General features: G+C 45.2%; 1 protein-coding gene across 1 annotated transcript in view; it reads left to right on the forward strand.

Moving 5' to 3' along the window:
- Nucleotides 1-25,487, forward strand: part of MAP2K1 (mitogen-activated protein kinase kinase 1) — a 74,506-nt gene that overhangs the window by 42,832 nt on the left and 6,187 nt on the right. The window contains exons 4-6 of the mRNA XM_046653038.1: nt 5-82; nt 609-660; nt 23,021-23,145. Of these exons, the coding sequence (XP_046508994.1) occupies nt 5-82; nt 609-660; nt 23,021-23,145 (255 nt within the window). The remainder of the gene's footprint in view (nt 1-4; nt 83-608; nt 661-23,020; nt 23,146-25,487) is intronic.

Consider the following 25,487-nt stretch of genomic DNA (forward strand, 5'->3'; position numbering starts at 1 on the left):
TTAGGATGGGGGTTCCTTGGATCAAGTCCTAAAGAAAGCTGGAAGAATTCCTGAGCAAATTTTAGGAAAAGTTAGCATTGCTGTGAGTATATTGTGAAATTTTTCTCCCAAGTTTCCTCATTAGTAAGTTAATGAGTTGGTAGGAAATAGACAAAGGAGGAAGGTAGCAAGTCAAGGAAGGGTAAGTTTGTAAGAAAAGTGGGTTTTTCTCACTAGAATTTTTCTGATCTAGATACAATATTTTCTCTCAGAACTAGAAAAGTGACTTTATATTAAAATCTGTATCTTGGAAAATAGGACAAAGTATCCAAAAGAATTCCCATTTGGGCATTAGAAAGCCTCTTTTTAGATTGCAGATTTAGAAAAAAATGAATTCAAGCAAAGTTTTAAATTTGCAATAATCAATTTTACTTAATAACATGTAAAATGATGGTTTCTTGATAAGGCGGGTTTAAAAAATCAAACAAAAGAATGAATAAAAAGTAAGAGAAGAAGGCAAATTTATGTTAGATGAAATATTTTCTAGATCATTTTAAGACAGAGAGATTGAGTATTTTCTAAACACAACAATTTCAGTTGCTCGTCTTTTTGCATTCCCTTTCCTCTAGGTAATAAAAGGCCTGACGTATCTGAGGGAGAAGCACAAGATTATGCACAGAGGTAAGAAATTACTTGCTAGCTGTTACTTTTTGAATTTTAGCTGAAATCTAGAAGTTGGTGTATCCTCTTTTGTGTTTTATTTTGCTATAAAAGCTATTTCATAGTATTTTAAATTTTTATTAAAAGTCTTTGACTGTTTAGTTTGATGGCTGGAGCAGCAAGTCCTGCCCACCTTTTGGTCTGTGGTATACCTGTTACCTGAGGCTGTGACAGGCATTGTCACCCAGCAAGCCCAGGCCAGAGCCTCAGCTAGAACTGAGTTACCCAAGCCCCAGTGTCACTGTCTGTCTCCTGGACTGGATTTTGCATAGGCCCAAAGCCATGACTAGCCAACTGGATATGAGTTTGACTATGAAATGAACTCTGGTTTCTTTTAATAAAACTACACATACACTTACCATGTGACCATCCCACTCTTAGATATTTATCCAAGGTAAATGAAAACTTCTATCTATACAGACTTATATGCAAATGTTTAAAGCAGTTATATTTGTAGTAGAAACAAGCAAAATGCTCTTCAACAGGCAAAGAGAGAAACAAGTTGTAGCATGTCCATACAATAGAATACTAATTAGCAATAAAAACAGGCTACTGATACATGTGGCTTCGATGGATCTCAAAAACGTTTATGCTGGATGAAAGAAGCCCAACACAAAACAGTACAAACTATTTCTGTTTATGTAAAATTATAGAGAAAACAACAGTGGACCTATAGTGACAGAAAGTAGATCAGTGGTTGCCCGAGGGTCTAGGGAGAGATTAACTTCAAAGGAACATGAGGGAACTTTTTGGGGTGATGGAAGTGTTATATCTTGATTGTGGTGGTAGATACATGGGTATGTGCATTTATCAAAATTCAAGCTTTCTATTGGGGCTGGCCCGGTGGTGTACTGGTTAAGTTCGTGCACTCCGCTTCAGCGGCCCAGGGTTCACTGGTTTGGATCCTGGGCATGGACCTACACCGCTTATCAAGCCATGCTGTGGCAAGTGTCCCACATATAAAATAGAGGAAGATGGGCACAGATGTTACCTCAGGGGCAATCTTCCTTAGCAAAAAGAGGAGGATTGACGGTGGATGTTAGCTCAGGGCTAATCTTCCTCACCAAAAAAATAAAATAAAAATTAAAGTGGAACTTTCCACTAAAGTGGCTGCATGTTATAATATATAAATTATAGCTCAATAAATCTTATTTTTAAAAAAAAGATGAAGACAGAGGAAAGAGAAAAAAACAGTGCTGTTGACTCTGTCACCTCAGCTGCAGTGTGCCAACAGTGACAGGTATAAGGGGGGGAGGGCTGAGGAGGAGTTGACTGCACCAGACTGGACTGATGGAATTGACTGGCCAGCTTACAATCCAGAATGATAAATTCTACCTGTTAGCTGCCTGAGCACTGTGGTGAGCCAGCTTTGACAAGGCTGACTCATAGGTTCATTTCCAGCATCCTCCCTCTCTGTGTTTCTTTTTCTTAGTACTGCTGCTTCCAAGCACTGGTCATTCAGGTCTTCATTTAGACCTCACCTAATTGGGACAGTGTTTGCAAATGGTAAACAGTGGTTCTGCTTCAGTAGGTCTGGGCTGGGGCCCAGGAGTCTGAAAATTTTAAAGTAGGCACTTTTGTTTAATTAAAACTTTTTAAGAACTGTGATAAAATATACATAACATAAAATTTACCATTTTAACCATTTTTAATTGTACACTTTAAGTGGCATTACGTATATTTACATTGTAACCATAACCACCGCAGTGTGAAGGTGTCAGTTTTGCATTAATTGGTCTATAGATTCAAGGCCATCCCATTGAAAATCTCAGAAGCCTTTATTGTAGAATTGACTAATTGTGTCTAAAATTTATGTGGAAATGCAAAGGACCTAGAATAACTAAAACAACCTTGAAAAGAAAAACAAAGTTGAGGGACTTAGACTACCTGATTTCATGATTTATTATAAAGCTACAGTAATCAGTAGAGTGTTGTATTGGTATAAAGCTAAACATAATAGACCAAATAGAACAGAATGAAGAGTTGAGATATAGACACATACATATATGGTAAATTGACTTTTGACAAAGATTCCGGGGTAGTTCAGTAGGAGAAGAAGAATCTTTTCAACAAATGATGCTGGAGCAATTGAATACCCATATACACAAAAATGAACCTCTGCCGCTGCCTCACACAGGTTCAAAGATTTACTCTCAGTGGATCGTAGGTCGAACTGTAAGAGTTAAAACTGTAAAACTTCTAAAAGAAAGCACAGGAGACCATCTTAGTGACCTGTGTTTTGGCAAAGAGTTTTTAAAATGGGACACAAAAGGCATAAACTATAAAGGAAAGAAATCAATAAATTGTACTTTTTCTAAATTAAAAACATTTGCTTTTTAAAACACACTGACAAAAATAAAAAGGCAAACCACAGACTGAGAGAAAATATTGGCAAAACATATATCTGTCAAAAGACTACCTAGAGTATATAAAGACCTCTTACAACTTAATAGTAAAAAGATAATTCAATTTAAAAAAATGGGTAAAAGATTTGAACAGACACTTTACTAAAGAAGATATGCAAATATCAAATAAACACATGAAAAGATATTCATCATCGTTAGTCATTAGGGAAATGTAAATTAAAATCACAATGAGATATCATTATGCACCCACTAGAATGTCTAAAGGGACTGACCACACTTTATAGAGAATGTGGAGCACCTGGACCTCTCAGATGCTGCTGATAGGAACGTAGAATGGCACAGCTATGTGCAAAGCAGCTTGTCAGTTTCATAAAGCATTAAGCATGTACCTATTATACGTTCAGCCATTTCACTCCTAGGATTTTCCCGGAAGAAATGAAAGCATATGTCCATTCAGGCTCTTGTACATGAATGTTCATAGTAGTTTTATTTGTAGTAGCCAGAAACTAGAAACAACCCAATGTCCACCAGCAGTTGAATGGATAAACTGTGGTATATCCATACAATAGGATACTACTTAACCATTTAAAGAACAAACCATTGATGCATGCAACAATATAGATGAATCTTAAAAGAGTGATACTGAGTGAAAGAGTCAGACGAAAAAGAGCACACATTATGTGATTTCATTTATATAAATCTAGAAATTGCAAACTAATCTGTAGTGACAAAATGCAAATCAGTGGTTACCTGGGGAATGAGGGAAGAAGAAGGAGAGAAGAATTACAAAGGAGCATGAGGAAACTTTTGGGGGTGATAGATATGTTTATGATCTTGATTGTGGTGATGGTCATATGTATTCATCAATGATATACTTTAAGTATGTGGAGTTTATTGTATAAAAATTACACAACAGTAAAGCTGTAAAAAACTAAAAAGCAAAAAAATAGTCAAGTTGCTAAAAACCAGTGAGAGAGAGGGATTCTTAAAAGCAGCCAGGGAAAGGGACAACCACTTTGGAAAACAGTTTGGTAGTTTCTTTTAAAATTAAACCATACAGCCCATCAACCCCACTTCTCAATATTGACCAAAAAGAAAGGAAAACATTTGTTTGTACAAACATTCGTAGCATCTTTATTCATAACAGCCCAAACTACAAACAACCAAAATATTTATCACCAGATGAGTGACTAAACAAATTTTGATATGTTCAAGCAGTGGAATACAGCTCAACAATAAAAATGAACAAACTGTTGATACACACAACCTGGATGAATCTCAAAAATGTGCTGAGTGAAAGAAGCCCTACTCAAAAGAGTACATACTGTGTGATTCCATTTATATGAAATTCTAGGACAGACAGAATTAATCCACGGTAACTGAGTAGGTCAGTGGTTGCCTGAGGATCTGAGGGCTGGAGTGGGAATTAACTTCAAAGGGGCATGAGGGAACTTCTGAAGTAATCAAAATATTAAATCTTGGTTTTGGTGGTTGGTTCACAGGCGTATACATTTTTCAAAACACATCAAACCTGTATACTTAAAATACAAAACTATAGAAAGCTTTCTGCTTTCTAACTGCACTAGCTATCATTTTGTCCTCTTGCTACTGACAGTTAAGAAAGTATCATTAAGGAGGTATGGTATGGCTTGAAGGGGGAGCAGTTTTCCAGCAGTTTATGGACCTTACTCTGTGGTTCTTTAAGACCTCTGAGTTCCGTGTTAGAATATTTTGGTGTATTAATTTCTAGGAAATAGGAGTAGCTGAAAGGAGAGGAGAGTTCACATTTCTTGAGTATGGCTCTGTGTTCTAGGGTGGTGATTGACATACGTAGTTTCACTTGGAGCCGTGAGTTCAGAGCTGTAGAAGGGTCTAGTGGAGTAAATGTAAAATGTAAAATGGAATCCTCTTCTCTACTCCTAGGTTGCTATGAGGATTAATGAAATGACATATGGAAACCAACTGGCAAAATGTTTTGCATAGAGAAGGGTGTAACAAAAGCAAATTGCCTTCCTTGTTCCTTTATGTAATTTGTGAGGAAACTGACCTGGTGAGATTAAGTTCCTTTTGCGAACTGTACCTTTGTGTGCTCCTCAGCTTTGCTCCTATTACTGCCTTTCCTGGGAATGCTTACTTCCCAGTCCCCACCCCAACCCCTCACATTCATGCCTTTGCTAGACTAAGTCTGCTCATCCCTTTCAGTATAGCACTGAGGCTTGGGAATCAGCCAAAGTTGACATCCTAACTCTTATGTACAGGGCGTATAAACTCTCATGAGTTATTTATTCATCTGTAAGATGAGGATGCTTCATGCCAAAGAGCAATAATTGCAAATTACATACTTATTTTACATGGTTTTGAGAATGTCTTCCTCATAAGTCATTAATAAATGTTTGCTAAAAGTAATGATACTCCTATTTAGCTCAGACATCTCTTCTTCTGAGAAGCTTGCCCATGAACCAGCCCCTTCCCAAATAGATTAAGAGCTCTGTCTCTGTATTCCCTTGATGCAGTGTCCATCCCTTTCTTATTGTAATAAATAATGATCCTTATTTTTTGAGGATCTCTTGTGTACCAAGTACTGTATTGTGTGCTTCTTGCTACTACTTATTTCTTGTTCACAACAACCTTGTGAAATAGGTATGTTTTTCCTATTTTATAGATGTGGAAACCAAAGCTCAGAGAGTTTGTGTGTTTCTCTCACTAGTATGTGAGTTTCTTCAAATCAGGGAGCATGTCTAATTTGTCTTAATATCCCCAGTCCCTAACATAATAGCAGAAAGTAGCTCCTCCTTAAAGGTTTGTTAAATGGGTGGATGTGTGATTAACTTCTGCGAGAACACACAAGAAGCAGCAGTGAAATGGGGCCAAGAACCCGTGTCTCCTACTCTTAACACCGTCATTAATCTAGTCCTGTGTTTTCTCTACTCTGTGCCTTCTGTGTACTATGCTCTGTTTTTGATGGAGAGCTCTAACTTTATTTCCATTTTAAAGAGGGGAAGGTTACAGCTGATTTCTGGAATAACCAGCTTGCTTTCCCCTTCAGCCTGGTGCTGCCTCCACTTTCCCGGGAATTTCTTTTCTGACTCCACCAGTTAATGTTCTTTGGCACCAAGAGCTGCTTTGTGAGCCACACTGGTCTCTGGACAGATGGCTTTGGTGGAGAGTTCTTACTTGCCCAGCCAAGAAGGGGAAGTCACCAGAAGGACTTCTACCCTGGTGAACAGTGTGTGTGCTGGCCCGGCCTGGCCACTCAGCTTTTCAGACGCCTGCTGTGTGTGGTTATTCTCGAGAAGTCCTGAAAGAATCACTGTTGGCCTGGCCTGTGGAATGGGGCTCTTGCGCAACTTGATTCCTGAGCAAGATGCACAATGAGTGGATGATTCCTGGAAACCTTAGTTAGGGTGAGAATGACAGAGAGAGAGTCTCCCTGCCTCTGTCTGTAGGCTTCCTTGCTGCCAGTAAGTTCTTCCTCTGGTCTAAATATATTCTTTTCTGAGGAAATTCAAACTGTTTTTCTGATTCTCTCCTTGAGGAAAAATGGGGAGGAATAAAGAGGCTTTTTTTCTGCCTCAAATTTTTATTTATTCCTACTTGTTGATATTGATTTATATGCTGATAACCTAACCTTAGTGATTATTTCAATTAGCTTTTTCTGTGTACTAAACCACCCCAAAACTTAGTAGTTTAAAACAGCAAGAGTTTATTACTTTCTACAGTTCTATGAGTTGGCAGGGCCTATCTCCTCTCCCCATGTTCTCACTCATCCTCTGGGAGGCTAAAGCCCTTGCTTCTTCCTGTGATGCTCTTAGGGTTTCAGTAGCAAGAGTGGGTAACCCCAGTAGTCAAGCACCATTTAAGCCTCTGCTTATGTTACATTTGTTAATGTTCTGTTGGCTAAAGAAAGTCACGTGGTCAGACCAAGATTCAACAAGTAGAGGGATAGACTATCTCTTGTTGGCAGGAGCTGCAAAATATTATGGCCAGTTTTTCTTCTCTGTCACGGTGATAATAGTTCAGAGTTTGAATCCTGACTGTGCTCCTTACTGTATAACCTAGGCAAGTTATTTAACTTCTCCAAACCTCAGGAAAATGGAGAAAATAGAGCCTACCTAAAGGGTTGTGAGGATTAATTGAAATAATGCCTTCAAAGCACTTAGAATAGTGCTTGACACATAGTAGACACTTAATAAACATTAGCTGCTGCTTAGCAGATAAATTAGTATAGGTTTTTATGATTACTAGCAACAGAAACCAGCCTGACTTGGTTCAAGCCACTAAAAGTTATTGATCAGAAGGATCCTGGGAAAGCTCAGAGAATCCTTTGAAAAGCTGAACCCACAGTCTTTGGTAGGGCAGAGACTAGGGCTACTCTGGTTGGGAATCCGGGTCACTCAGGCAGAAAAGCAGCTGCCTCGAGTCCACACCTACCACAGGGGTGCTGCTGCTGGGTCACTTGGCCCTTCTTAGCCTCCCTGGGGCCTGGACTGCAGGCTCAGTCACCTCTAGAAGGGCCTGGGGTCAGTGCCTCTGAAGCATACAGTCTCACAACAATCACGCAGATGTCAAGGGACACCATCCCCTCTTGCTGAGTGTTGGCGGCAGGTTCGCTCCCCATTACCTAGTCTAGCATGCAGAGATGACACTTAGGATTTTAAATTATTAAGTTGAAAGTGATTTCTAGGTGTGCCCTGCTCTAAGTAAAACTCATGTACAGAAATAACTTGTAACACAAGTTCTGGGGGCGATTCTTTACGTTTTCAAAACATTCACTACAGGATCTTTCAAACATTAAGTTCTCATAGAATCTTCAAAAAGGCAAGCAAATTACATCAATTTGATTCAAACGTTTTTTTAAAGAATATGTCAGTGATACAAAACTAGGCCTACCTGCACTTAGAAATTACCTTTTAAGTGGGAGGAAGTGCCATAATGGTGTCTGAAGGGAGACCAACTGTTTCAGGTGCCATTTAGGTACTGGTTTTCCTGCTGGGTGGTAGCCTTTTGAAAGTTTTTCAATAATCCTTGACTGGGTGAGTGGTAACTGGGTGTCTTGGTCCTGGTGGGGTAGACTGCCTTGGGTGTGCATGTGGCTGACTTTTCTGCATTTCTAATGTGCCCACACTGGATGGAACCTAGAGAGAAGCAGGTTCTCACCCTCACTCCTGAAGTGACTTGCCTCTACCGTCATGGAGCAGGACTTCTTGGGCAGGACAAGCTCAGCTGATCTTCCCACTGTCTGAAGCTCTGGCCAGCTCTTCTGGATTTCATCCACGGTGAATTGGCCCACTATGATCTGCCCTGGTGTTGTGCAGACATTGCATTCTATTTCCCCTGGGGGTTCAAATGGCGAAGCAGTCCATGTGGCTCAGCCTGGTGTACGTGGTTTGTGGGCCATTGATCAGTGTGGCTGTTAGATCTGTGACCCCTCTGGGAGTGTCGGTTTTCTCTGCAATCTCTGGGTGACATTCTGGTGGATAGTCATGGGTAGGTGCATGCAGATGTTCCTCCATGTTTATTTGCCCTTCTCCTCACTGTAGCATCCCACATCCAAGAAAAGTAATTCATAGTTGTAAAATATCATAGACTGTATACCAACTGCCAGGTGCTGGATGAATCACTACAGAGGGTGTAAAGATGGCTCATAAGTGAATTTGGTTCCTCCAGAAGCTTAGAGTCCAACAGGGGAAAAGAGACATGTCTGTAGGTGACCAATGATGGTGGAACAGAGCCACTGTCATTGTTTTACACATGAATCGCTACCCTGCCCACTTTCAGATAAAAATCTGATGCGATATAACTAGTCAGAATCCTTTGGTTGTGTCAGAAACCCAACTTAAGATTACTTAGTCAAAAGAGGGAATGTCTTGGCTTGGGTTACCAGGAGGTCCGAAGGCAGGGATGAATGTGGGGTTGAAGTGACGGTCTCCGGATTCTAGTACCTCTTGGCTTTGCTCTTCCTTGTGTGGGATTCCTTTGCAGTCGGATTCTCATGGGGGCAGCATGGACCTCACTAACCCTAGATACATCTAGTCCTTCATGCTCCCTATCCCAGAGACAGAGCTCCATTCACTGCCCCCAGCATCCAGATCAGCGCTTGAACCACTGACTGCCTCTGCTTGGAGTGCCTGACCAAACCTGGACCAGTCAGTGCATCAGGGGACTAGAGTAGTCTGGTTGGCCATCCTGGGTTATAAGCCCACCTCTGTGGAAGGATGGATGGGGTCTCTTGGTTGACACCCTAGCAGAAACACTTGTTGTTGGGGGAGGAGCATATCCCAGATGAAAAAGAGAGTTTCTGTTACTAAAAGATGGTGAGGAGGAGTGGATGCTGAAAGCAAACAAATTAGGAAAAAAAGTTTTTCCACTATAAATACTATTAAGCATTGGATCAGGAGGACAAAAAACTAGTAACAGATCAAAACAATAATTAAGCATTTAAGGCAGGGGTGGGCAAACTGGTGGCCTGTAGCCCAAGTCTGGCCCACTGCCTATTTTTATATGGCCTGCAAGCTAAGAATTGTTTTTGAGAATTTTATGACATGTGATAATTGTGTGAAATTCAAATTTCAGTGTCTATAAATGAAGTTTTATTGGAACACAGCCATGCTTATTTGTTTAAGCGTTGTCTGTGGCTGCTTTTGTGCTACGATGGCAAAATTGAATAGTTGCTTGTGAAAGAGACCGTGTGGCCCTCAAAGCCTAAGATATTTGCTCTCTAATCCTTTTGAGAAAAAGCTTCCTGGCCACTGAGTTAAGGGGAAGAAGAATCTCCCAACTGAGGAAACTTTAGAATTTAAGCACAAGAGTCAGCTTTGAGTTTATCAGCATTAAGTCTTGATGAAAGCATGATGGATGACATAGGTAGGTAGGAGAGAGGGTTTTTCCTGACCCTGGAGCTCTGGAAGCAATCAGCTACAAAGCTTTGCATGTAGTCTTTTCACTTACTATGGCAGGAGCTCATGTCCACTTCATGCAAAGCTGACCCAGGTAGTTAGGCCATGAGTTAAAGTGTGAGAGGTGGGGGGCCCTAGGATACAGCTCTGCTTCATGCCATTTAAAGCAGTGATTTGCATTTCTAGTCTGCCATTCTTCTTGGCCCACTCTAGTTAACAAGGTTTTATTTTGATCAAGACCCTGAGGAAGCATTACATGATTTACATCAATACAGGGTTTATACAACTTAGCCCGTAAATTATTTCTGCCTTGGAGTTGCTGGCTGATGAAGATCAGTAAATGCTAAGGAGGGTGTTACTTTATGCCTCAACTTGTTTTTCTTTTCCTTCTATCAGATGAAGGAGTGTGTAACCTGCTTGATCTAGTCCCGGTATTGAATTAGTAGCTTGGACCTGCCGTGTCCTGAGTTTTAAGCCAGACTGTAACTGGAGCCAGCTGCGATGGCTCTCTTCAGAGCTGGAGCAGTTTATACCTGGGGGCCAGCCTGCTTGGAGTGCACTCCGGAAGAGTTCCTGTTGCTCAGGGTAGAGGTTTGTGAAAGCAGGGAGCTCTCAGGTCAGAAGGAGACGCAAGGTTTCTGTGGAGGCTTTGAGAGTGTTTTTGGATCCTAGTCCCAGGGATGGCTGGGGGCCTCCAGAGCTCCTCGCAGGTGTCCTAGCAGCAGCCTCTGGAGGAGCTGGGTCCTCAGCTACAGTCAGGATTTCAACCTCTGAGTCTTCCTCTTGCTTTAGTCAGACTTGCTTTTGGCACTGGTAGGCAAGATGTGAATGGCTCATTTGTTTTTCTTTTGTTGTTGTTTTACAAGCTGTTGTAGCATGCAATGAGTTTCTGAGTGGCTTCTTCTCTGACCTTTGCGAGGTACTGTCCTGCCTGCCGGGCCTCTTCTGGTGTCCTCCCGGCCTTCCCTGAGCGCAAAGTCAGGGTGGCTCCTTAGTCTGCACACGGTGTTTTGTCCTGAGCACAATCCTTGTCTGTGTGGCGGGGGAGTGTCGTCTGCGCCTCGATCCGTAGGTGGCCCAGTGTGTTCAGGAGGTGGCCCTGGCTGCACCTCTGCTTCCTTTGCCCATCAGTCTCATCCTCCAGCCATGTGGTGGCAGCTTCAAGGGCCCTGGCCATGACTTTACAGGGAGAATTGATTCCTGTGGACTCTGTCTAGGCTACCGCACCTTACAGATGGAGAGAAACGGAGAATGGCTAATTAGTAGCTGGAATCCAGTATGCTGGTCTCTTGGTTAGAAATGTGAGTCACGTTCTCTCTAGAATTACCTCAGCTGCTAGACCCACTGTGATGGATTATGGCTCCAGATGAGTTTGTCTCTTAGCTCCTCAAGTGAGGCAGATGGGATATTGGAGGAGGGAGAGTGCTTCCTCGGATCCCTTTAGGGAAGCATCGTGGAGGAGGTGGTATTTGGGCTGAACTTTGAAGCTTAGGGAGAAGTTATACAGGTGGCAATGTCAGAAAAGGAATTCCAGTAGAGGGAAACACGTGAGTCATGGCACAGAGGGAGGAAAACACAGATTTGCCCTTATAGGAAATAGCAAGTCATTTGAGCTCTTTAGAACAAAGGGTTCCTGATGGTGAGTGGTGGGAATTAAGGAAGGAGTAGTCGAAGCAATTGAGGAGTCTCCACTGCTGTGTTCTGGAACTGGATTTTATCATAGGCAGGTGGGAGCAGAGGAATGCTCCTGCACAGGGAAGCGAGCGGAGCTCTCCTTTGAGGATGAGGAGTCTGGCCTCCGTGGCTAAGATGCGTGGAGAGAAGTCAGTTAGGAGGCTGTTGCTATGGTCCAGTAAGAGACAGTGTGGGTCTGAGTCAGGATAGTAACCGAGAGAAGGGAGAGGAGGGAACAGGTGGGAAAGAAGTGGTCAGGGTTTATTCTGGGAAGCCCCTGGAGAGCAAAGGCCAGGTGCTGGTGTGGATAGATGGGGAGGGGAAGGAAGCAGGAAGACTTGCCCTGTGGCCCTTCCCAAGGGGTTTGTGGTAGAAGGGAGCCTGAGGTCCAGGACTGCACCTTGTCCCTTTAGGAAGAGCCTGGTACTGCAGGCTGAGAGGCAATCCCAGGAGACCTATGTCCTGCTCCTTCTCATATCACAAAGCCTCATTTCTAAGGGAAACCTGGGCCTGAGACTGCCACTCTCCCCAGTTACAGATAACTTCCTGAGGAGGACTGCAGACCCAGGAGAGCTGGTTTGATTTGGAAGTCTGGTGACCTAGTGATCAGCCAAGAGGCAGATTTTATTAACCACTGTCCAAGCAAGATGTAGCCCAGCTCACGATGCCCAAAACCACAGAGTGACAATATAGGGTCTAGTGGCACATCTCAGCATGAGGGTGGGAACCAGCATTAGGCTCGATAGCACCAAATTAATTAGAAACAAAAGTGGTGGGATTTTCTTTTTCCATTTGGAAACAACACATTTCGAAGTTTATCGTTGGGGGTAAGTGCCTACTGCCCTGTGAAACGTTCGCAGTGCTGTCGTTGGATGGTCATGGCGGGCACTGAGGCTGCAGAAAGCTTCTGCCCACCCACTGGCCTCAGAGTCACTGCCTCCCTCTCCCTTTAGCATCCTGGCTGCCAATGGAACCTTGTGGAAGATTCTATGTAGCTCGGCCGTTGGCTTCCTGAGTGATCTTGTCAGAGTCCCTCATCATCCTTCTTTGTTGAGAGGTAATCTCACTTCCTTCTCCATCTTCTGGATCTGTCCTCAGGGTCACTTGAAACTCTTGGACCATTTGTTTAACAGCATCAAGATGGTGGCATTTAAAAGCCCACTGAATATATAGTGCTCGGCTCCTAAGAAGCTTCTAGTTCTAGTTGGAGAAGCAAGATTATACCTTGAAAGTCAGATAAACGGTTTATGGGTGAATTGACATAAGGTCTGGCATTGCCTTAACATATTCTGCTCCCTCCCACCCTGCAAAGAAAAAGCTGAAGGGTTATGGATGAAATCAGATTCGCAGTGAGTAGATAATTGTTGAAGCTAGGTAATGGGTGCATGGTTACACTATCTCTACTTTTGTGAATGTTTGGATTTTTTTCAGAGAAAAAATTTAAAATAAGGTGGCATATGTACTAACATGACAAGTGACATATGTGGTAAGAGCTCCAGGGTTCCAAGGAGAAGGGAGTCTTGTGGGCAGTGGTCAGGGGAGGCTTCATGGAAGAGGTGGGAGCTGGACTTTGTCTCAGTGAGGATTCTTTGTTGCCAGTAACAGAAACCAACTTGAACCAGCATAAACAGGACAGAGGACCTCCTTTAAGGACCCAGGAGGCCTCGGGGAAGCCAAGGGCCAGATGTCGCCAGTGTTCAGGAAGGACAGGGAGGGAAGGCTGTTGGGATCCCAGGCAGCATCTCTCCACTTTGGGCCGCTTTGTCCTGCATGCTCTGCAGCTCAGCTTTCTCTGCTTCCCTGTTCAGGAGCTGCCCACAGCCCAGACTGAACCCGACCCTCTTAGCTCAGTTCCCAAGTCCCTGAGTATGCCGGCAAAACTTACATAGTACAAATAGCTGGTGGGGCTCCCTCCTGTTGGTGAAGAGAGGAGAATGAGGGGATACTTTTGAGTTAGGCAGCCCTTCTCCTCCGCTCCCCCCCCCCCCCCCCAAACGAAAAGACTTGAAGGGTGGTAGGTCACGTATGAACAGAGAAGACATCTGGATTGGAGACTAGCAAGAGCAAACGATTCAGGAACAGAAACATGCAGGGAATAATTGGAGAATAGCACTGATGGGGGCACATAGGTAGGAGCCAGACCAGGCAGGACCTGACTTTTTATATCATTTGTGTTTTTTCTCAAACAAATGTTAGCTTTTGGTTTCCCTCCAAGCTTCAAGAGCCATTGAACTCTGAATTCTGCGCTTCTCACGTGTAGTACCTCCTATTTATTGAGCACTTAGTACTTGCCAGGTTCCCTCAAGCAGGAATTACTATTTCCACCTAACAGCCAAGGAAAGAGGCTTAGCGTGGCTCTGTCACTTGGCAGGGGTCGCACCGCCAGTGAGTGTTAGAGCTGGGGCTCACATCCAGAACTGCCTGACTCCAGAGTTGGTGGTGCCATTTCCACATCACACTATACGCCTACCAAATAATGGGATTTCTGATGCCCGTTGACGTCAAGAACCAGGGGATATTAGGATTCTTGGTTGTTAGTGAACACAAATAGCTCAAACAATAAAGGAGATTTATTTTTTTTCTTTTTTGGCTTAGCTAACCAAACCCCAGGAAGGATAAGAATGCAACTGGCCTGAGGGATAATTGTTTCCAGGGATTCAAATGCCATTAGCAGTCACACTTCAATTAAGATGTACTTATAAAAGATACTCCTAGCTCTCTCCCTCTCGTGTTTGTTTCTCTTCCAACATGGGCTTCATTCTCTCAGGCTAGCTGTCTCTACCACAGGGGAGCCATCACCCCTGGCTTTAGTCTCATTATCAGGGAGGGAAGAGCTTTCCCCAGCTTCTGTTAGAAAATCCTGGGGAAGGCCTCTCATTGGACTGATACGGGTCATGTGCCTAGACCTGCCGGGGTCACCATGGCCAGGGCATGGGGAACTATGGGTGGCCCAGTGTGCGTTAGGGGCCTGCCCTGTGGCCAGGGGTCAGGGTTCCCTGATTGTCAGTCTCCACCTGAAGTGGTTGGTTGGAGTAAGGGAGGAGCACTTCTCCCAGAGAAGTGTGTGCAGTGGGGAGTGGCTGCTTCTCAGTAGACCATACACGGAGTGCCCCTTATGTTCGGCTTACACTTGTCTTTAAAAACATTCTCTTCTAAGTGTTTTCCTTTAGGGGCCTGTCCCAGGCTGAGGTAGGAATGACTGCTGAGTGGCTTCGTGACCTCATTTCCAGACTTGTCTGGTGCATCATGCTAACTGTGACCCGGGCACAAGTGGTAGTGCCTTACTTTGGTGAGCTTGGGTCACCATAAATGTAGTGATGTTACTAGTCTCTCCCACTCTCCATTTTAAAATGAACAGATCTCCTGCCTATCTCTGCCTTCCCTTTTTCTATTGGCTTCTTTTTTCTCTCCTCCTGCTGAGCAAAATTAGCCTTCAGCAGGTTGAAAGAGATTTTTAGCTAATTTCCCTCGTTTAAATAGCGGATGATAAGCATCCAAGTTAGCCAGCATTGTTTTCCTGCCTGCAGGTGGTTGCTTGGCTTTGTGGTAGATTGCTGTCTGCTTGTCTTCTGAAGTAGCCAAGAGAGTCTGGAGGGGGAAGCTCACAGCTTTAAGGCAGATTCTTTTAATGGAAAGGTTACTTGCTGTCTTTGGCGAGGGACTTCAACTTTAGCCTTAACTTCCATATCTGTAAAATGACGCTGCTCTGCCAAATAGAATCACAGGGTCATTAGAAATGAGAGATCAGGGAGGCCAGGATCTGGAAGCTTTTCCCTTTACTGCCCCTTTTTCCTTTCCTCTTGCTCTCTTTCTTTCGTGTAACCCCTATACCTTTTGCTGTGGCTTTCATTACATCCTGTTTTAAAAATCTGACCATTTCTTGGAATGGCATGTGCTAACGAAAACCAAATCCTGAACTCTCGCAATGTCATCTCATGTTTCATTCGCAGAGTTTGTGTGCCTTTGGGTCAGGGATGAGCACTGAATTTGCAGAGAGGGGCGCACAAAAGTAGAGAGTGAAAGTGTTCAAAACTAGTGAATCTTGGGAGGAAAGAAAAACATTAAAATGTTTTGGTGGCAAAAATATTGCAAGTGGAGAGAGAGAAAAATAGCTGCTTGTTAGGACCTGGCCCGCGTGCTCCGAAGGCTCTCTGGACTCAGTTGTTAGTCAGAAGGAGGTGGGAAACGTCTCTTCCTGCGGTCAGCCAGCACGTTCTTGCAGTCAGACTTGTCAAGGAGAGTTCGCTGGAGCTGAGCAGGAAGTGCTCACTCGCTAAACTGGAGCAGAGAGTTCTTTTCTCTCACAACCAGATTTCAAAGATTTCAACCTACCCCAAGTCAGATCCTGTTCCCAGATAAAGCTTGTTACATCTCTAACATGAGTGACCCCCTTTCCCACCCACAGCTCTTTTTTAAAAATCGAGATATAATTGACATATTAGTTTTAGGTGTACAACATCATGATTTGAAATTTGTATATATTGGGAAATGCTTGCCACAATAAGTTTAGTTAACATCCATCACCATACATAGTTACAATTTTTTTTTTCTTGTGATGAGGACTTTTAAGATCTACTGCCGTAGCAACTTTCAAATATACTATACAGCATTGTTAACTGTGGTCACCATGCTGTACATTATGTCCCCAGGACTCATTTATCTTATAACTGGAGGTTTGTACCGTTTGACCACCGTCACCCACATCTTAATAATGGCTTTTCTGAAACTTGGGAGTATAACTCACTGTGGTTTGCCATTCACTCCTTTGCCTAGACCCAGATTATCTAGGCTCTGGAAATGAAGAGTCTATGAGTTCTGCTCTCGCCTCTGCCATGAGCTCACTGTGTAATCTAGAGAGATTACTCTGGGCCTTTGTGTTTCTCATCTGGACACAGGGGTTTATAATGCTTACTTCACCCCACTGCTGTGAGGATTAAAGAAGACAGTATATTTAAAAGGCCTGGCATAGCAGATGCTCCATGAACCAGAGCTATTGTGGCATCTTCCTAGGTCAGCTGGGCTTGCCTACGTCCCATCCTCCCACTCCTAGTCTTTCAGTCTGCTTAGCTGGGGGAAATCAGTGAGGGGAGAAAGCTGGAGCCTCTTTTCAATGTTCTTAGGGAAGGTTGGGTGGGAAAAAGAAGTTACAGGTAATGGCTAATTGAAGGGTTTGGGATTTTCTTTGAATTTTAATTATCTTTGCTACTTAATTAGCTCCCGGATGCCATGGATAACTGGAGGTGGCTCTTTGGAGACTGTTATTTGACTTATCAGGGTCAGCTACCTTTCCCTTCTTTTTCTTCCTCTTTAAAGAGGGGTTGCTAAGTCATTACCTGGGTTGCTAAGAAGAGGTCATTTGAAGCCTAAAATCACCATTTGAAAAATCTCATTTGCCTTTTTTTTTTCCTCCCTTTAACTTTTAACTCATTTATCCAAGATCTTCTCACTTTTGGATTCAGCTTTTCTCACACATAAGTCAGAGTCTGGTTTCCAAGTGTCACTCCACTTGCTGCTCTGCGGCCCTCATTTCTTCCCTTCACCTCTTTCTTCTGTTTTTCTTGTGCTCCCCATTCTCTCCCCTGCTCCTCTGCCCTTCTATTCCTCATGTCCCACCTCCTTCTATCATGCCTGCCTTCCCCTCCACCTTCCAATAAGGAATGCAATTTCTTGTAATATTAGCCTACACAAAACAAAACGAAGGAAGTTGAACATAGAGGGAATATACTGGGGGGCTGATACTCACCTTGCTTCATCTGCCTGATGGGGCCTTGCCAGCTAGTCAGGCTGGCATCCGTCTGGGCTGGTTGGAAGAACTTAGAATATCTGAGTCGCAGTGCGCTGACCATGACTCTCTCTTTGCCCTTACCATCAGACATGTGTGCACACATTCCGGTTATTTGGTAGATTATGTCTCTCCTGGTGGTGACAGTCTTGAGGACAGGGATAAGGGACTGGGTCCTTTCTACTCATAGCTCAGTGCAGGGACTCTGTAAGTGCTCATAGAATAAACAAATGACTTGCTGAATTATTTAATCCAAACCCCTTGTTTTTAGAGTGGTAGAAAATGCTCAGAAGTTAAATTAAAATCATGTGCTCTTGGGGAAAACTCGGGGGGCTTTGAACAGTGGTTATTTCTGGGGGAGAAAATATCAGAGAAGAAAATGCTTTGTTCCACTTAGTTTTTCATAAAACCTCTTTGTTCATTTTTGAAGAAGGAGGGTACCAGAGGCTGAGCAGGATCGGGGTATCAAACTTGAACATCTTGTAGGTTTCCTCGGGAAGCTTGTCTGTCTGGGAGCCTAGTGGGTGTGCATGCTTCCTTCAGAGTGCAGCCATCCACCCCGTGCTAGGCCTTCTCCCAGCTTCACCCTCTTCTTGTTGGAGGGTCAGAAACAGAACCCAAGGCCTGGAGAAGGCCTCAGAAAGAAGGGAGGGCCTGGGCCTGTGATTGGAACAATGTTTGAAGTCGCTATTAGGGAAAGATATGGGAGGAAGCCTGGTTAATCCTCCCAGGGCTCCAGGAGCAGGGCAGTATTCCAAGTTAGGAAGGGGACTCAGAAGAAGTAAGCACCTGGAAGTAGAGGTGAGAGGGTGGGTGGGAAATGAGGATGCTTTAGATGCAGGGACCAGCGCAAGACTAGCACAGTTAGAGAGGCAGGCGAGCCTGAGCCTGGAGGAGGTGAACATGGAGAAGTGTTGGGGTAAGAAGCTGGAGAGGTAAAGAGGGACTAGAGGGCTTGGAAAGGCAGGCTGAGGGGCTTGGATTGTACACGAAGGCAGATGGGAGCCACTGCAAGCTCTGTGCAGGGGCTGTCCTGCTGGAGGAGTGCTGGTTGCTGTGCAGCACGAAGTGGAGGAGGAAGATACTGGGGACAGGAATGGAGGAGGGAGGGATGGCGATTGTAGAAAGCAAATGCGGAGAGCTGATAGTTGTAGGAAACAGTCTTTCTCTGGCCTTGTCTGACATGTACCTCTTTTTTGTCCCCAGAGAAGAGCCCAACTTGGCTGGGGCTTCCAGAGAGGAGCATGTCCCGGCCTGGCGGCTCTAGCCACATGCTCTCCAGTTGAGGGGTTTAGTGTCCTGAGATCTCCCAGCAACTTCTTGTCAGGCTTTCCCAGTCACCAGGAGGGGCCATGTGCAGTACATTTGGCTCCCAGGACAGATGTGGTCCAAGCAGGGAAAAGCCCCTCAGGGTTTCCCTCTGCTCCTCTCCGACCCCATCCCCCGTGGATCTCTGCAGTCTCCCAGGCAGTGTCGTTCCCTGGGGTGGGTGGGGGAAGTGGGATCTGACAGCCAGGGATAGAGGAAAGCAGTGTTACATAAGTTTGAAAAAAATGAGGCTTGCTTGCCATGTGAGTAGGAATCAGATACAAGGACTGTTACAGAGGCGGTGCAGAGACTCCTGAGCAGCAGCTGCGGCAGAGGGAAGTGTCTGAGCTAGCAGAGAAAGGAGTCCTCGGGCCCTGGGGGAGATGGCTGCTCTCTGTTGGGGGGCGAGGGCGTGTCTGGTGCTGTGAGCTGCTGATCTTGGGGGGCAACTGGTGTAAGAATCGTTCTTTGTATTCCTTAACATGGGTGCTATTTAAATACTCACACTTTGTTAGATTCATCCCGGACTCCATCTGGTAAGGTTGCAAGAGCTGCCATTGTTGTCACCCCTTTCATGATAGGCAAACCTCAGACTAGAGAAGCCACGTGACTAGCTCAAGGCTGCATGTGGAGCAGGGGGCAGGGCCAGGATTTGAATACAGGTCTCTTGTCTCTTTAGCCAGTGCTATGCTTTTGCTTTAAAACAAGGTCTATGGGGCTGGCCCTGTGGCCCAGTGGTTAAGTTCACGGGCTCGACTTCGGCGGCCCAGGGTTTTGCCGGTTGGGATCCTGGGCGCGGACATGGCACTGCTCATCAGGCCATGCTGAGGTGGCGTCTCACACAGCACGACCAGAGCCACCTACAACTACAGTATACAATTATGTACTCGGGGGCTTTGGGGATGGAGGAAAAAAAAATTGGCAACAGTTGTTAGCTTAGGTGTCAATCTTTAGGGAAACAAAACAAAGCAAGGTCTAACATGTCTTTCCTAAACAGGCCACAGCAGCATTGGGAAGGTGAGGGGGCTCCCGCCTTCGTGGTGCAGGCACAGGGATGAAAGGCTGTGGCATTTGGTGGGAACTGTGAAGACAGAGGCTCGTGTTGGAGGGACTTGCATGTGCTCTCGCTGCCAGCCCCAGCAAGCACTGACACACACCTCGCTATTCCCAGTTCTGTTCTGTTACTCCAGATCATTTTCCACACACTGGACACTGACCTTCAGGGGTCAGGCATCTCTGTGTGAGGAGCGCCATGGGTACTGTGGAGATGAGGACTAGTGGCTCCTCAGTTGGAAGTGTTTATTGGGGCCTGTCTTAATACTAGGCTTTGGCATGAAACAAGAGAAAAGCTAATTCTTGACCTCCTGAAGTTTATACTCTCCCCACTTGAAATAATTCCCCAGGAGGCGCATGACTTGCCCCTCACTTCATCCAGGTCATGGATAAGGGCCATCTGCCCCCAGAGCCCTTCCCTCAGTGCCCTGTCTCAGCAGCACCCTGCAATCTCTCTGCTGTTTCCTGGTTTGGTTTTTATTTTCTTTGTGGCACTTCAGGCCACCTGATGTTACACATTGGCTTGTGGGTTTGTTTTCGTCTGTCTCCTCACACTGAACGTCAGCCTCATATGGTGGGAACTTGATCAGTTTGCTCGCTCTTGTCTTGCTGGTACCTGCATGGTACCTGGCACATAGTGGTGCTCAGTGAGGATTAGGTGGAGAGTGACCAGTTGAGTAATGTGGCAGCAGCGGGGGTGGGAAGGAGACAGGTCTAGGCATCAGAAGATCTGAGTTCTGGTTCCAGCTTTACCCAGTCTTGGCTGTGTGACCTTGAACCTTTAGGCCTTAGACTTTTCATCTCCACCAGGAAAGGGAGGACCCAGATGCCTTCTAAAGCCACTTCAGACACCTACGTTCTGAAAGTCTGTATGTAGGACACACAGGGGTTTAGGGGTTTAGGACACACAGGTTGCTGAGGGGTTTACAAAGGTCTTGTGTCCTGTGATGTTATGAGGGCTGGGTCTTATACTGCACCGGTGGCTCTGAGTTTGGGTGTTGGTACACAGTGAGTTTAGATCCATTCATTCACAAGCCTTTGGGAGTCCCTCCTGTGTGCCAGGTATTGTCCTAGCCGTGGTGTTACGCTGGGGAGGCAGATAGTCAATGTCCCTGCCCTCGTGGAGCCAATGGTGGATGGGGACAAGGTGGAGCTGACTGGGGGCTGTGGTTTTGACCCCACCAGGGCTGGAAATGATGAAGGGCTGGGTGGGGATAGGGCAGGGGAAAGACTTACTGGAATATGAGAGGGTGACTTTTTTTTTCAATATACCCTTGGAAAGATACTTAAATAGACCTGTTAGAATCTGTTTAAGAAGAAATACTGTAAATGCATTCATGTGAGATTATTGAAGGGAAAAATAATGTTAATACAGCATACTTTCAGAGATTTTGTGGTTTCAATTCTAGACCAATGCAATAAAAAGCGAGTCACACAAATTTTTTGGTTTCCTAGTGCATATAAAAGTTACGTTTACACTGTACTGTAGTCTTAAATGTGCAATAGCATTGCCTAAAAACACAATGTACACACTTTAATTAAAAAAAATTGCTAACCATCATCTGAGCCTTCAGCGAGTTATATTCTTTTTGCTGGTGGAGGGTCTTGTAAACAATGCAGTTCTCTCTGAAGTGCAATAAAGCAAAGCACAGTACAATGAGGTATGCCTGCAGCGGTTCTGTCGGTTGGAATTAGAGGATTTGGTTTTTTCTCTGATTCTCCAGATATTCTATATCCTAGTGTCTATATTACTTCTCTCAAAGATTCCCTGTCACAGTTTGTGATTTTGCCCCTGGGTGTGGCTTACACCTGAGTGGGTCTCCTTGTTTGCTGCTATCTGCCCACAAAGCCCTGGCCTGGGGACTTTCACCAAGTCCCAGCCTCCGTTTACCCACTTGTAAATGAGAATACAGTAGTCCCCCTGTATCCGCAGGGGGGTGTGTTCCAAGACCCCCAGTGGATGCCTGAGACCGCAGATAGTGCTGAACCCTATACATACGTGCCTGTGATACAGTTTAATTTATAAATCAGGCACAGTAAGAGATTAACAACCATAACCAATAATAAAGTTGGCTTTGGGGCCATTATTAAGTAAAATAAGGGTGACTTGAACACAAGCGCTACAGTACCACGACAGTCATCTGATAACCGAGATGTCTACTAAGTCACTAACGGGTGAGTAGTGTATCCACTGTGGATACACTGGACGAAGGGATGAATCACGTCCTGGGTGGTACGGAGCGGGATCGTGTGAGAGTTCATCACACTACTTAGAATGGTGCACAATTTAAATTATGAATTGTTTATGTCTGGATTATTTATGTTCATTTTTCATTAATATTTTTGGACCACAGTTGACTGCAGGCAACTGAAATCTTGGACTGCGGAACCGCGGATAAGGGGGCACTACTCTACTTGGCCCTGGTCCGCCTACTTTACAGGGCAGTTGTTTGAATCAGAGGAGACGGAGAAGACAAACATTTGGAAGTTCACCTCACTGCAAAAGGAAGGGCCAGTGGACCAGTAGTGGTGCTGACAGCCAGGGCAGGAAGTGGGGAAGGTCCGAGCGCAGGGAAGGGCATGGGGCTGTTACTGAGGCACTGCCTTGACCCTGAGGGGCAGCTTTCAGGCTAGTTCTCTGGCAGTGAGGGGCTCTCCTTGACTAACGGGTAGGCTGTTAGGGAAATAACTTCAGTGAAAGAGAATCGTAAGTCAGCTCCCAACCCCTGCCTCACATATTCGTAAAACTCACCTGCTCTGTGCTTTGTACTGAGGTCAGGAGCAGAAGTTCTCACGCCCATCCTGTCTGCCTTGATTCTTTGCTCAGCGAGCATACAGATCTTATTATTTGTGGTTTTCTTCCTTATGATCTAACCATATTATGTCTTGCCAATAGGGGCAGTTGAAGCAACAGACTTTGAAATCTTAATTATTTATGGTAACTGGCTCCTTCCTGTGGGTCATCTGGTCAAGTTTGGATTCTGAAAGAGTAGAAATCCACTGACTTTCTGTCTTGCTTCTACAGCAGCTTATCATTTCCTCTCCAAACAGTCCTTCCTCAAACCATAAACAAGTGGGAAGAAGGGGCCTTGGTGGCCAGTGTTTGCAAGCCACTGTGATGGGGGTGGGGAGTAGGTCCTGGGACTCATGGTCAGGGCTGGTCTGTCTGTGGAGCACTGACCCTTCTGCTCATCGGCCTACCCGTGCCAGTTCTCTACTTTTCTGTTTTCTTTTCCCTGCAGATGTCAAGCCCTCCAACATCCTAGTGAACTCCCGTGGGGAGATCAAGCTGTGTGATTTTGGGGTCAGCGGGCAGCTCATCGACTCCATGGCCAACTCCTTCGTGGGCACAAGGTCCTACATGTCGGTATGAGCATCCGAGTTCCATTTTTTGAGCTTCTTGTCTGGTCAGGGATAGGAGCCAAGTGGGTGCCTTCTCCTGTAGAGCCAGAGCCTGGTGATGGGGGTTGGGGAGAACAAAATGAGGGATGAGGCATTGTGGTCCCTCCCCGAGGAGATCACAGTCTTATGGGGAGATGGTCGTGGCCTTTCATAAGCCTCGGAGCATAAGTGGGGTCTTGGGGCCTTGACTCACTAGAAGAGATTGTACGATCACAGCTCCAGCCCTCGCCAGCACTCGGATGTTTCCCAGTGCTTGGCTTCCATTCTCAAGAGATTGTGAGCTTCAGCTAGCCTTTGGTCACCTCGACCTGATTGTCTTCAAAACTTCAAACCCAACATGCCCAGACATGATCCCACCCCAAATCGCCCCACCTTTTCTTTTCCATTAGTGGTAAATGGCATCACTGTTTCATTGGTTTCCCCAGGAAGAAACCTGAGCATCAGCCTTTAATCTCCCTTCCCAGCTGCTTATCCTTTCCACATCTAATGGTCCCCAACTCCTATGTACCTGTTCAGAATTGTTTCCCCAGTCGGACCTCTTCCATCCCTCCTCACTGCGTGTCTCCCAGTCACTTGCCCTGCCTCTCACCACAGCACACCTACCTGGTCCCCTGGCTGGAGTCTCTGCTCTAGTTCGGCCAACACCCCATCACAGAGGTCTTCCCTTGGGCTTCCACCTCTGCCGGCTCCCACTGTCACCAGAGCTCTGTGTGCGGCTGTGCCTATACTTATGTCACCATCAGCTTGTCCTCTTCTCTCCCCCATACAATGAGGTCCTGGGGGCAAGGATAGGGCCATAGGGCTCTGTTGTCCCTGGGGTCTGGCTGGGGGCCTGGCAGTTGGTAGGTGCTCAGGGAATGTTTGGCAAGTGGGTGAATGGTTGGTTGACTGAATGGTGGGTCAATGGCTAGCATGCCCCTGAGAACAGTTCAGAAAGGGGGAAGCCTGACTCGGGGTGAGTGCTGACATGGGCTAGAGTAGAGGAGGGTTAGAGTGAGTGGGAGGTCTTCATGGAGGTGGAAGTGAGTGCAGGCCTGGAGTGGAGGGGGCAGGCACAGAGGCGCAGGGCATCCTAGCACGGAGAGTGTTTTATGTGCTCTCTTTCAAGCACTTTCACATCCTTGAGTGATCTCATCTGCTGCATGTGGTTGTCCCATGAAGTAAAGATGCTTGTTTCCATTTTAGAAATGAGGAAATCTAGAGTCAGGGAGATTAAGTGACCTGCCCACTTAACCTTGCAGAGCCAGGATTGAAAGCCAGGTCTCCTCGCCAGTTAGCCCCGTTTGCACAGCATGCCCTCACTTGCCTCTTAGGTAGGATTTGGCAGCTGCTCCTGGCCTCCCTGTGTGGAAGTTCCTGTCTGCATCCTCCTTCTTTCTTGCCTGCACCTATCCCGTGACTCCAGCCACTGTCAGTATCACTCATCCGGCGCTGACCCACATCTCCACCCCTCCACTCCAGTGTCCCGCAGTCTTTAAGGAACAGGGAACCCACCAGCCCTTCAGAACTCTCTCCCATTCTCTTTCCCTGTCCTCCCCTTATTGCTTCTTCCATAAATGTCTGAAAACTGAGCAGCTCGCACCCTGGGTCACTCAACTGCCAACTCACAAGTTCAAAATCAATTCATAGGCCCTAGGACTTACTGATCTAGGGTTTAGTGGCTCGGGTTTTTGTGGTAGGTGGTCAGTTCCAAAATAGTCCAGTGTTGGAGTTAGTGAAAAATCCTATGGGAGAAATTAATTTAATGTCTAAATAGAAGTACAATGGTCAGAATAAAGATTTTTTTGTAGAGTTCTTGAAATACGTGTCCTATTTCAGTTAATGCTAAATAAAAATAATGCTTTGTATAGCACTGTATACTTTTTTCTCTTTGACTCCTCCCACCAATAACAACTCATATTTTGTATAGCATTTTGCAACATCTAACATACATTTTCATTTGATTTGACCTCCTCAGTAACAGGTATTTTGTTGTGTTGTTACTATTGTTATCACCATAATTATCAGTCCCATTTTATAGATGCGGAAACTGAGGCTCAGGATCATGTAGCTTTTAAGTCCCAGAGTTGGGACTTGAACCTAGGTCTCCTGACCCCAGATCCTTTGCCTTTTCTACCATTTCACATTGTCCAAGGACAGTCAGTGAGTAAATGGCAGAGCTGGTCTTATAACTCAGCTTTCCTGACTCTCAGGACCAGTGTTCTTTGTACTCACTGCACAGTTCATTCATGGCCCATGTTCCAGAAGCTTCATGTTTCAGACTCAGGTAACAAGATGAGCCTTTCGTGCTGGGCTTTGGCCAAGCTG

Source organism: Equus quagga, chromosome 2, assembly GCF_021613505.1.
Source record: "Equus quagga isolate Etosha38 chromosome 2, UCLA_HA_Equagga_1.0, whole genome shotgun sequence".
Classification (NCBI taxonomy): domain Eukaryota; kingdom Metazoa; phylum Chordata; class Mammalia; order Perissodactyla; family Equidae; genus Equus; species Equus quagga.